General features: G+C 40.4%; 1 protein-coding gene across 2 annotated transcripts in view; it reads left to right on the top strand.

The window, feature by feature from the left end:
* Positions 1-27: 27 nt before the first annotated feature.
* Positions 28-12113, top strand: part of mta3 (metastasis associated 1 family, member 3) — a 26997-nt gene continuing 14911 nt past the window's right edge. The window contains exons 1-10 of one of the 2 annotated variants that reach the window (XM_023406553.2): positions 33-285; positions 2432-2499; positions 3691-3784; positions 4790-4951; positions 7458-7584; positions 7760-7823; positions 8503-8620; positions 9420-9522; positions 9832-9931; positions 10039-10227. In XM_023406553.2, the coding sequence (XP_023262321.2) occupies positions 258-285; positions 2432-2499; positions 3691-3784; positions 4790-4951; positions 7458-7584; positions 7760-7823; positions 8503-8620; positions 9420-9522; positions 9832-9931; positions 10039-10227 (1053 nt within the window). In that variant the 5' untranslated portion in view covers positions 33-257. Of the gene's footprint in view, positions 286-2431; positions 2500-3690; positions 3785-4789; positions 4952-7457; positions 7585-7759; positions 7824-8502; positions 8621-9419; positions 9523-9831; positions 9932-10038; positions 10228-12113 lie in introns of both variants that reach the window. The other variant, XM_023406551.2, reaches the window with a different exon arrangement.

The raw sequence follows: 12113 nt of genomic DNA, 5'->3' as shown, positions 1-12113 counted from the left end.
TGGTTTTTCTGGTTGATCCGACTTCTTTTGGCTGCCGTGAGTTCACTGTATTGTAAAGGGTACTGTGAATCGTATCAGGAGGGGAGGGGGGGTTGAATTGACAAAATTCTCCCAATTGGGTGCACATCCGGAGTCTCGACGATCATAATTTATCACACCTTTTTACCTTTTAAGAGATTTAGTTTTATTGTTTTTTTTATTAATTTATTCTATTTCTCTTAGTTTATGGTTTACGTTAACACTCCGGGAGGGCAGAAATGGCGGCCAACATGTACCGGGTCGGAGGTATGTATGTCAATGTGGATCTTTTTATCAAACAGAAACCCTTCCAGTTTTGCATTCCCCGGGGATAATGTGGCGTTTTTTTGAGTTCGTTTGTATTTAATAGGGAGGTACGGCTGTGTAACAGTAACAGAGATGCATTAAGTTGGAGCAGAAAGGTGAGCATTTCTAAATATTTGGGATCCAAAATGGGTCAGGCCTCGCGTCTGTCGTGGCCACAGCAGCTAGCCGCCAGCTTGCTAAATGGCTAGCTCACAATGTAAACATTTTTCAGTTGTCGGCACCTTCGTTGCGCTTCGGTTTTCGCATAATTAGACCGGGGATAATGGAAACTGACGCACAGTGGGACTTCTCGAATAGACATGTGTTTAAAAGGTTGTTAAAACGTTACCCCGGATAGTCTGAGGCTGCCTTTGTATTTGCCTCTTCTGGCATGCAGCCATTAGTACGAGTCCTTATTTAGCTAACGTTAGCACCAGCAATGGCTTCACTGATTACCATAATTGCGGCTGAAGCTCTCGTTTTACACAATTTTAGTAAAGCATCTAACCATCGTGGTAACATTAGATGACTGTTATTGCTCCACTGTCCATCTAGATTCACCACAAGTGAAATTAATTAGCAAATTGGCTTCAGTGGCTAGCTAGCTTGTTAGCAGTCTAATGGAATTCAACATCAAATTATTGTCTCGTTTCATGGCGTCGTTTCGTCGGGAGGATTAAACCTAACACCTTTTATTCACGCATACTTGAGCTTCAGATCTATATTAATTCAGTGAATTAGCTTAAATGGCATCGATGCTTGAAATGTCACACAAACAATAAGCATCTTGGCCCAGGTGATGTTATTGACAACACTTTATCACCGGTGAATCAATTTTGTTTCAGTGCATCAGCTAGTTCCCCATATACTCACCTTTAGTGCAGTGCTCCTGCTGCCTTCAGGTGCTCTCTGTAAACTCCAACTTCTCAAACTTTAACTTCTTGGAGCATTGAAGTTTTTTCTGTTCAAAAGTAATAATAAATCTGTGATTGAACATGGATTAAAAAAAAAAAAAAGTTGCCTCTTTGATTAAAAAAAGCTAGTCCTGTGTTGGACTTTAACTAAAGAGTCTATTCTCTTATTGATTATTATGTTGATTCTTTCTTAAATTGATTGTTTAGTCTGTGCAATGAAAAAATTCCCATCACAACTTCACAAAACCAAATGCAACATTTTTAAATGTCTTAATTTGCTCAACCAAATGTCCATATGTCTAAAAATATTTAGTTTACAGTGAGATATGGCAAAGAAAAGCAGGAAATCCTCTCATTTGTCAGGTTGGAATTAGACTTGATGATTATTATTGCCAATTATTTTTTGTTATCTGGTAAGTGACTAATTGTTCCAGCTCTAGCCCTGTTACTGCTACACAGGATAATTAAAAGACAGAGAATATACCTGTCAGGGCTGTAATTCATCATATTTACAACTATGGCTGATTAACATACTCTGGTTCCAGAGCCGGATAATGGTAATATTTATATGCACTGAATGCAACTGGGAGTCACAGAGGCAACTCTGATATATTTACCTCTTCACTGGATTGTTTTTGTGTCTGGAAAATAGTAATTACAACATTTCTGGCAGCACTTGAAGGCAACATTTCATGGCCTTAAGTTTTCCAAAGTTACCTTATATTCTGCCCAAGTGCAATTGAACCAGGCTGGATTGCTCTCTCCTCCGGCTAGGTGAAGTCATGTTTACGTAGCTTCTGTTGAAGAGCAGTGGGAAGTCAACTGTTATGACTTTGCTGTGTTCCTAACCAGTAATTTATTTATCTTACAAAAATCATGAAAGTATGGCAACTTTTTCAGGCTGTAGAAACCTTGCAGCACACACGCATTTACCTTTTTGATGACCTTTGTTTGACTTGGAGTTTGATATTCTCGGTGGCGTCAGCATGTTAAAATCACAGTTTAATCGTGATCTGTGGATCTGATCATGATATTGTACACATTTACATAGATACACATGTTTCTAGTTTGGCATTTACATATGTTATTTTCATCTGAGCCTACACGATTATTTAGCCTCACAGTTATCTGCTACAGTGAAGTAATCTCTGTGTTTTTTTTCTTTTCTTTTTTTTTTCCCCTTTTTTTTCCAGATTACGTATTTTTTGAGAACTCCTCCAGTAACCCTTACCTGATCCGCCGGATAGAGGAGCTCAACAAGGTACTGAAGTGTTTGTGTGTCATTTCTTGTGTGATTATGCTTCTTTATGCCTCAGGGTGAATAACAAGATTCCTTTCTGTTCTTGCGCCCACCCCCTGTATTTGCAATGGTGTATGTGTGTGTTCAAATTTTGGAACTAAAAGTGTTTGTAATGTGATTAAAAGAGAGAGGTGTTCCCCACTCTCATAAATGCCGTTTGTATTGCAGGACACACCTGTAGGAGTGTGCTATGTGTAGGCGGGGGTGATTATTGTAATGAGCATTTCAGGAGCTCAGAAAGCCTTGGACTAAAGATGCAAAATATATTGCCAGACTGAGTATCAGCTGATACTGGCTGTGAAAAGCAACATAGTCTGTTTTGCCAAGTTATGGAGTTGCCTGTTTTAACTTATTTCATAGAGGTTTGTCACTAATGTTAGTTAATAACAAGCCAAAACTAACATACACTGTTTAAATACCACACAAGCATCTTTTACAGACGTGTCAGAAAAGCCTTTCCTGTGTTACATTTGCACAGAGTTGCTCAGATAAATCCATGCCATCGCAAGGTGGTGTGGGTGGGAAAATGTCAGATCAAGTCAGTGTCAGCCTGAAAAAAAAAACATATTGAGGCTGTACATTGTAATATATAGACAGGGGAGGTTGTAATTATCATAAGTGATAAAGGTGGTGGGTGAAATGGAACTTCCTCCAGTATCAGTGTAGCATATACTGCCTTGTAATGTTCACATTTTGTTGAGGCTGAAAGAGAGTGGTTGAATGTTATGGACTGTAGCTTGTGGTGGCATTACATTGTAATTCTTTACATTGTTCCTGTTTTTTTCCCTCCACATCCTTTGGGTGAACACTGTCATAACATTCATCTGCTCTTACTGTACATACAACCTCCTATAAGCAGCAGAGGTTGTAAGCAGTTTTCTCAAACCTTGTACCCCCACATCCATTCAGTCTCCATCAGTCACGCCATTTAATACTGGCTGAGTCTTTAAGCCTGTCATCCTAATTATACAGTGAGACAATCAATCAATCATCTGATCATAAGTGCTGTTGCTGCCCTGGTCAGCCTGTCATAGCAGCAACGCTTGGTGGGCTCGCAAATTAGCCAGGTCTCTTGGGAAATTAGAGGTTTGTACAGGGAGGTGTTACCACCCCTTTCAGCCAACCTGGATCTCTCTCCTCTCTCCGTTTCAGACGGCCAGTGGGAACGTGGAGGCCAAAGTGGTTTGTTTCTACAGAAGGAGAGACATCTCCCACAGCCTCATCCAGCTCGCAGACAAACATGCAAGTGAGTCATCCCACATTCAGACTTTTTGTTCCATATGTGACAGTTACAGTCTCATTCAGGTAGTCAAGTGTTATAAAAGAAAAACGTTAACTAGAATAAACTCAAATGTGGAGCTGAAATGATAAGTGGATTCACTGATTAGTCCAATAACAGAAAAGTAATTGGCAAAGGATTACTTTTAAGCCACCAAAGTTTTGCTGGTTCCATCTTCACAAATGTGATGATTTGCTCCTCTTCTCCGTTTCACGTCATTGTAAAGTGAATATTTTTGGATTATGGACTGTTGATCAGATGATATGTCACCATGGGCTCTGGGAGGAAGTAATGATGGGGTTTATTTTGTTTGTTTTTATTTCAGTTTTTACTTTATAGATATTTCAATGATTTGAGAAAATAATTTGCAGATATTGTTCTGCTGATAATTGGCCCATTATTTTCTCTCTAATAGTTTTTCTCTTGAACAATCATACATATACCATCATCTTAGGTGTTCAAAAATTGTAGTGATTAATTGAGTACTCAAGAAAATTATCAGCAGATCATTGCAGCTCTACTCAGATATATTTACACCAATATGAAAAAAGATGCAACTCCTTACATTTGAGATGTGAGAATCAGTAAAATAGTTGAGCTGTTATTTACTGATTAATGACATTTCAGCACCAGTCTGAAGCCGAAAGCTGCTGTTTTCAGCCATGGTTGTATTGTCAGCCAGTCACTTTGAGAGAAAAATGTCATCATGGGCTTTCTGCTGCATGTCAGTCAGGCAGACATTTCCAGCAGCGCTACCCCGCCGCATTTCCTTTGCACAATATAACATTTACTATCAATAAGATATTTTTTTCCCTTCATGACGACCACGGCTCCAGAGTGCAACCATTTCATCAGAGCATTTCTGGAGATGGTGCCACTGGAACATTAATAGGTTCTCCAGTGTAACTTGATAATGTACCGCTGTTCATATTTATACATCACATTAATTTCTCAATTGCTTATTACCGAGAGGGGGAGAATTGGCGTATGAGTATGGCTGTATGAAGATGGAAGGAAAGGAAGGTGTTGTTACCACACCAACAGAAGTTCTGGTGGGAAGCCGTCTACCTGCTTCCAGTGATGTTTCACTTGGCCCTTTGGTCCCAATAAAACAAATTATTGGTTACTCTGAAGGTAAAGAAACTCTCCTGTGCCAAAACAATCTCACAATTTTCACAATTAGAATGATTAACATGAGGAATCAGCAGCAGGAGAACCCAGTGAAGACTGGTTTGTAATGTTCTCATGACTGAGACAGGAAAGACAGGAATATATTGTGTGGCTGAATATGGTTCTCGCTGTGTGTGGTCAAACTGTTTGTGTAAAACCAGTTTTGTTCATTTAGGTAGACTCTGTAAACAGGAAGCAACCTTAAGCGCAAAAATATAAACCATACAGTATGCAGGGACATATGCATTGATCGCTGCACAGTGCCAATTCAACCATCTATTTGGAGTCTGTCGTGTACCAGCTGCTCAGCAGAAGAGGCAGCAACAACAATAAAATTTAGCAGTGCTTAACACACTGTAAAAAAAAAAAAAAAAGAAGAAAGAATTCACACAATTTATGGCCTAGACTAGTTCATGGGAAAAACGCAGTCATCTAGTGAATTTGATTTACAGAAATAAAACCGAGTGTGCAGAGTGGAGCCAAGACTGAAACATCTGTACGTGTTACCAAGGTACTGATCTTGGGTGAAATAGGAAAGGTTTTGATGCTGTGTTGCTGTTTATTTTGACATTAGGGTAGAAATTTCAGAAGGGAGAACTAGTGCTCTCAGTGGAGTCATTCTGGAGCCATGTCAGCAAAATTTGCCTGTGTTTTGTCTTCCATGCTGATTAATTTTTGCAGCCCGAGATCAAACAACAGCCGTGAGCCAAACGTTGGCTCTACAGGAGAGTGGTCAGTTCAGCCAAATCTGAAAAAAACATGTTTTCCCACCTGCTCTTACTGGTGTCAAACCATGCAGATAGTTTTGTTTTTACTTCATGAGATTTGAAGGTATCTGTTGCTGCCTCCCCAACACTATACAGGTGAATAGAATTATGTTTGTAACACTGAAAGCATCCTCAAAATATATTTTTACTGTGACTGCTTCGTGTTTTACCTTTCCTACCTTGCAACATATGAATGAATACATTTACTCATCCACTGACAGAATTCTGAAATATGTCCATAATCTTGCTGCGAAGACCCATGAATTAGCAACCAGTGCCAGGGACAAAAAAGAGATAGGACTTATTACAGTTGCCTTCTAGTGGTTTGCCAGCGGAAATCTTTTCAATATGAAACTGCATTAGCATTTGTCTTTACCCAGCAATTACAGCTCTGTTGTATCAAAGGAGATCAGAGCAGGCTGTTATCTGTTGGATGAAAGTAAGAACAGCAATGTAATGTAGAAATGGAACTCCAAATTAGAGACTATTTTACTGTAAAAAATCTGAACATCGAGCAGCTGCATCTTTGAAAAATGGTGACTCAGCCAGAGACACTGGTGTGTTCAGTGGTCTGTCAAGGGGTCAGTGTGCTATATGGGTGGTCGTACAGCGTCTGAAACCCCTACTCTCACACTTATTCAGTGTTGGAGTTACTTCACGCTAGGATTGGCCCTGGGTTCAGAGGATGGAAACTACTGTAAGCAGGTTTTAAACTTCTCATGCTCTCTTTTTTTTTTACTACTGTTACTTCTGTGTTTCGAAACGATGGCAACAGCATGAATGCATTTGAGGAAAGACTGTCCAAAAGTGTGCTAAGTTGTCCCCCATCTGCACAATTCATCGTGTCTCGTCTTTCTATTAATTAGTTAATCTCAAGTCTTTAGGGTTCACCTCAGTTATCCCCTGGTCTGAGGCTGGCTGTCATAGAAAGGGCAGAGACTTGGTTGTTCACATGAAAAGGGGCATAGTTTTTTCCAATATGAAAAAAAAGAGAGCTGGAGAAGTTGAAACCCTGGCTAATTTCTCACCTTTGCCCAGCTTGCCAATTGCAGCATGCAGTGGGTGTGAATGTTGGATTGGCCCAGTCCCGGAGGGAAAGTTTCCAACGCTGTTCGACCATGCAGCATGACCATGAAGCATACTGGCAACGTGGAGCGTGAAATATCAGAACAGTGGAAATGGGGAATGTTGGTGTCTGTAGGACATTTTGTAACAGGAATGTAAAGTTGTTAAAGTGCCAGTTCTACCTTTATGAAAACAACTGGTGCAAGCATAGATACGTTTCCAATGGAAGATAATCTTTAATTATCTGTATGCCACTGTGTAACGGTTAAGATGCTCATCTGCTGCCTGGCATTATGTGCTGACTCAGATTCAGCTAATGCAGTATTTATATGAGCACTGTTCCTAGTAATAGTCCTGCACAAAATGGCCTGGGTGTCTTTAATAGATGGCAGCAGTAGTTTGGGATTGCGAAATCCTCTGGAGACTTTTTCTCTTGTATATCTGAAGACAGCACAGTTATGAAATATTAGAGACCATTTGTGACTTTAATCTGTTGGTCAGTAATTTAAGCCTGTCATATTTCTTGTGCCATGTTTCTTCACTGAGCCTTCTGTGACACACGGTGACCATTTAATAACATCAGGCTCTCTTTTAATCTGTCATTTTAAAGTTATTTTCCGCTGTGTGTGCATTTGCAGAGGAGTTGGAAGAGGAGAAGGAGAGCCCGACAGAGACAGAACTAACAGAAAAACAGAAACACCAGCTTCGCCACAGAGAGCTCTTCCTCTCCCGGCAATATGAAAGTCTACCTGCGACACACATCAGGTACTCAAAACACACACACACACACACACACACACACACACACACACAGCTCATCAACTGCAGGCAGTGCTCATGGATAGTCACTCATCCAGCCTTGAACACGCATATCAAACACTGCTCACTTCCTGCGTCTGTGTTTTACATGGTGCTTGTCCTCTTTCTCTTTCTCTATTAGGGGGAAGTGCAGTGTGGCATTATTGAATGAGACTGAAGCCGTTCTTTCATACCTTGACAAAGAGGTGAGCCGGGGGGGGGGGGAGAAACTAACCTGATTTGTCATCTCCTACTGCTGTTTGTTGTTGGTTGTTTACTACAGTCTGGTCATATTTTAAATGCTTTTTCAGACGTCAAATGTCAAAAACTGAGATATTCAGGTGCTAGAACTAACCATGACTTTAAATGTTGATTAATCATACAATTCATTTCTTGGTTTATTTAGTCCATATAATATCAGAAAAAAATATGCGCATTATGTTGTCAGATAAACCATATTGTCCAACCAACACCTCAAGGATAATACTATTAAATATATTATGACATAAGACCAAAGAAAGCAGCAAATCTGAGAGTTTCTTTAGCAAATTTTGCTTAAGTAATCAAAATAGTTGCCTATAATTTTATATATAAACCAATTGTTTGTTTCAGCTGTAGAAAAGTCAAATGTTGTGGTTGCAGCTGTTATCTTCAGTTCTTGCTAAGACTTCTTGTTTGTCTCTTTGCCTCACAGTAAGGGTTGTTCTGTTATACAACAGCTGCGGATTACAGGTTTACTAGCAGAATTCCAAATAGATTCAAGGTTCAGATTCAAATGTATAAAACAGAAGATGAGTTTGACATTAGAGTGTGTGTAAAAACCCTGCTGCTTAAAATATGGAGGCGGGTTCTTCATCTTAGTAATTGGCGTGCTGTTTTCTTCAGGATACCTTCTTCTACTCGCTGGTGTATGACCCGACACAGAAGACCCTGCTGGCCGACAAAGGAGAGATCAGAGTGGGGCCGCGCTTTCAGGCAGACGTACCTGAAATGCTACAAGAAGGTCAGTCAGAACTGCACACGAGCTGATTCACTCGGCATTTGATTTGTCAAATAACGCCCACGGGTTTTGTTATTTACATCTGTGTCGAAGCTTGTTTTTCTTTCCCAAGCCACATTATCCACAAAGGGTTACAGCAGGGAAAGGTAACCATGGAGGAAATACTTTTTTTTTTTGGCTGGTTGAAGCTTAAGTGATGAGTTAACTAATAGGTCAAGTAAGTGTTGAGTATCCAGGTTTGACATGATCAGTGAATGATGTTGTCCTTGACTCTGAGCCTCTTTCACACATGCAGCCGGAAAGTTTCTGTAAATCTTCCATCGTCCAGCTGACTTGAAAATGAACCACCTCACAACTTGAGCGAGGAAATGGATTTTTTCTTGTCCTAATGTAAACAAAAGTTGTAGAATATGTGCATCCACAATTTTCATTTGAGATTTTCTTGGTGTTTTGACATTTCTTAGAGGCTGTAGAGGTGACAGTCTAAAAAAAGAGAAATGTGTTTATGCATTTATTTAAAAAGAAAGGCTAAGAGAAATTGATCTTATCACCATCTCAGTGGAGATTAACATGTACATTGAGATGAATAAATTCATAGCAGATTAAACTCTGATCTGGTAAAAGGACTGCTCTAAAACAATCAATCATGAAAGGTGTGATTTCTCAGCAGTAAGTGGACAATTTCCAGGCAATTTCATGGGCTTTGTAATCATGAAGTTGACTTGTAGCAAACAACCGGGGATTATAAATCGATTTCTTCACCTTCAGCCTGTGGTGAAGCTGTCGTCTCTGTGTCCTGCAGGTGAGGCAGATGACAGGGACCAGTCGAAGCTAGAAGAGAAGCTGTGGGATCCAGAGTGTCCACTCACCAACAAACAGATAGACCAATTCCTAGTGGTGGCACGGTAAATCACTCTTCACCTCAGACATCTACTCGGACAGCCTACCGCTCAAACCGACCAAACAGAAAGTTTCAGATAGCGGCTTGTGATGAACCCTGATTCCTCCAGGAACCATTCTTAGTAAAGACACTTTATGACCCTTCCTGCTGTGAAGGATATGATATTCAACTCCATTACTTCCCTCTGTTTGTGTATGATAATGCAAAAGTGTGAGGGCAAAAATAATAAACGCACATTATTGTTGTTTGAGGGGTGGCTCATACCACAAGGAGGGCTCTTTACTTTTAGTGGTTTACATGCATATATTTTCAGGGCGGTTGGGACCTTTGCTCGAGCGTTGGACTGCAGCAGCTCAGTCAGACAACCAAGCTTACACATGAGTGCGGCTGCAGCCTCACGAGATATCACACTGGTGAGTTGGCCACACACACACACACACACACACACACACACACACACACACACACAGATCATTATCCGATTGTGATTTAAATGATGGATTGTGTCCCTTGGCTGCAGTTCCATGCAATGGACACACTGCATCGCCATAATTACGACCTGTCCAGTGCGCTGAGTGTACTGGTCCCAGCGGGCGGTCCAGTGCTCTGCAGGGATGAGATGGAAGAGTGGAGCGCCTCAGAAGCCGCTATGTTCGAAGAGGCACTAGAGAAATACGGAAAAGACTTCAACGACATCCGACAAGACTTTGTAAGTGTGTGTTTATAACTGTGCTCTCACGCTGGCTTTTATAAAGCCATAACAGCTGGAATTTGTGGAGTGTCAGTCATCTGTTAATTGCCATTGGGGTGCCAAAGTGATTGAATAAACATAATGTCTGATAGGGAAACCTTTGGTTTACATCATAAATTTCAGTATTTTAGTATTATGTTTTGAATTGCTGTCAACCATGATTCTAATTGCAAATTAATAGATGTGTATTATATACAAATCAAGCTATACGGTTCAGTCAGCCCTAGATGTGGCTAAACTTTTCCCCCTGGACTCCAAAATTGACTGACTGATTAAGAATTCCTTTGTTTATCATCATGAGAAAATGAGAGAAAATTCAGTATCTTTTGCTTGTTCAAAGTCTGTTGTTTAAGCATAAAGTGTTGACCCTCTATGGGCTTGAAAAGTGGCTGTCACCCTCTGGAGTCTGACTGTTAAACAGTGAAAAACCCAAACATGTTTAATTTACATTAGCATTACTTTATCATGCATATCATGGAGAGACAAACATAGAAACCAGTTGAAATGTTCGGATTTCACACAGAATTTGATTGATGTCTGGAGCCCAAAAACATTTCAAACTGAATTATTGATATTTTCAGTGACTTTCAATGACGAGGCACAAAAATTAGTTGGAATATGATCACTTAACTTGTAAATGGACTGTATTATAGTTTTGTTATAGAAATGCTGGTTAACTCATGATGGAAGAAGTTTCAGGAGAGATGAGTAATACCAGTTATCACTCTGCAATGCCACCAAATTCTGAAGGGTCTATTCAAACCTATACAACACTCATAAGTATATTCTTCATGGGACCATAGCATGCGATACCTACCTATGTCCTCCCCAAGGGTGGACCCTCAAGGGCACAAATATTATGACTGTTCAGTCCCTCGACCCTGGTTGCTTATGGCAACTGCTATTGGCCAACTAGATTCTATCAATGTCTTCGCAGCTGTCCTTAAGATGAACAATGAACCGGTGCTTCCTCCTATCTGTGGAAACAGGTTTTTAGGTAGTATTAGGCACTATGTTTTATTTTCTTTTTTTTCTGCTATATTTGTGCATGTATGTGGGATGAGGACAGTTTAAAAGATGCTAAACAAAAAAAAACTTATGACAAATTCAACCTGGGCTCTAGAGGGTCTGTTGGATGTTTCATTCTTAAACAAGAACAGCAGCTGTCGTCAGCTTGTATCGGCTTACATGGTGTGCTGTTAATGATAAACACGAGCCAATCATAATAGACCACGGCGCTGTGAAAACTACAAACAGTAGCTGTGTGTTTAGATGTATTTTGGTGAAATACACGACTTTTTGAAGCTTACTTAGCATGCTGTTTGTCATGCAGTGGGGACGTTCGATCATGCTGCAGGAGTGATTTGAGTTAACTTTCTGTGGACTTGATACTTCTCTGTCCCGCGGTGAAAACGTGTCACAATGGGAATCTGTTGTAATTGAGATGAATTTAAGCTCACCACAGACGCTGCTCTGTGAAGGAAGAAATTACCAATTTTAACAGCCATCCTCTCAAGCCTACAGGGAGTACCTATTTGATTCTGCTGAATTTTCCCTCTCGCCATCTACCTATTCTGTACAATAAAGGCGGGATATGGGTGTATGCGGTGGCACCAGGTGCTCATGAATACTTATTAAATGTGTGAATCACTGTCTGTGTCTGTGTGAGAGTGTGTGTTGTCAGCAGAGGCTCAGAATCAAGCAAAGCTGGTAGCTTTCAGCCTCTGTGGTCACGATGCCTCTCGCTCATGAATATACATGAAGACATTCGCACCCAGATGGCAAGAACATGAGATATTAATATCATTAATTTACTCTCTGTCTGCCCACCCACCCCACCCCAC

This window comes from Seriola lalandi, unplaced genomic scaffold (genome assembly GCF_002814215.2).
Source record: "Seriola lalandi dorsalis isolate HSWRI2012SDOR001 ecotype SW California unplaced genomic scaffold, Sedor1 jcf7180002054311, whole genome shotgun sequence".
Taxonomy (NCBI): domain Eukaryota; kingdom Metazoa; phylum Chordata; class Actinopteri; order Carangiformes; family Carangidae; genus Seriola; species Seriola lalandi.
Note: the sequence above shows the minus strand (reverse complement) of the source record. Positions and strands in the feature narration are given on the sequence as shown.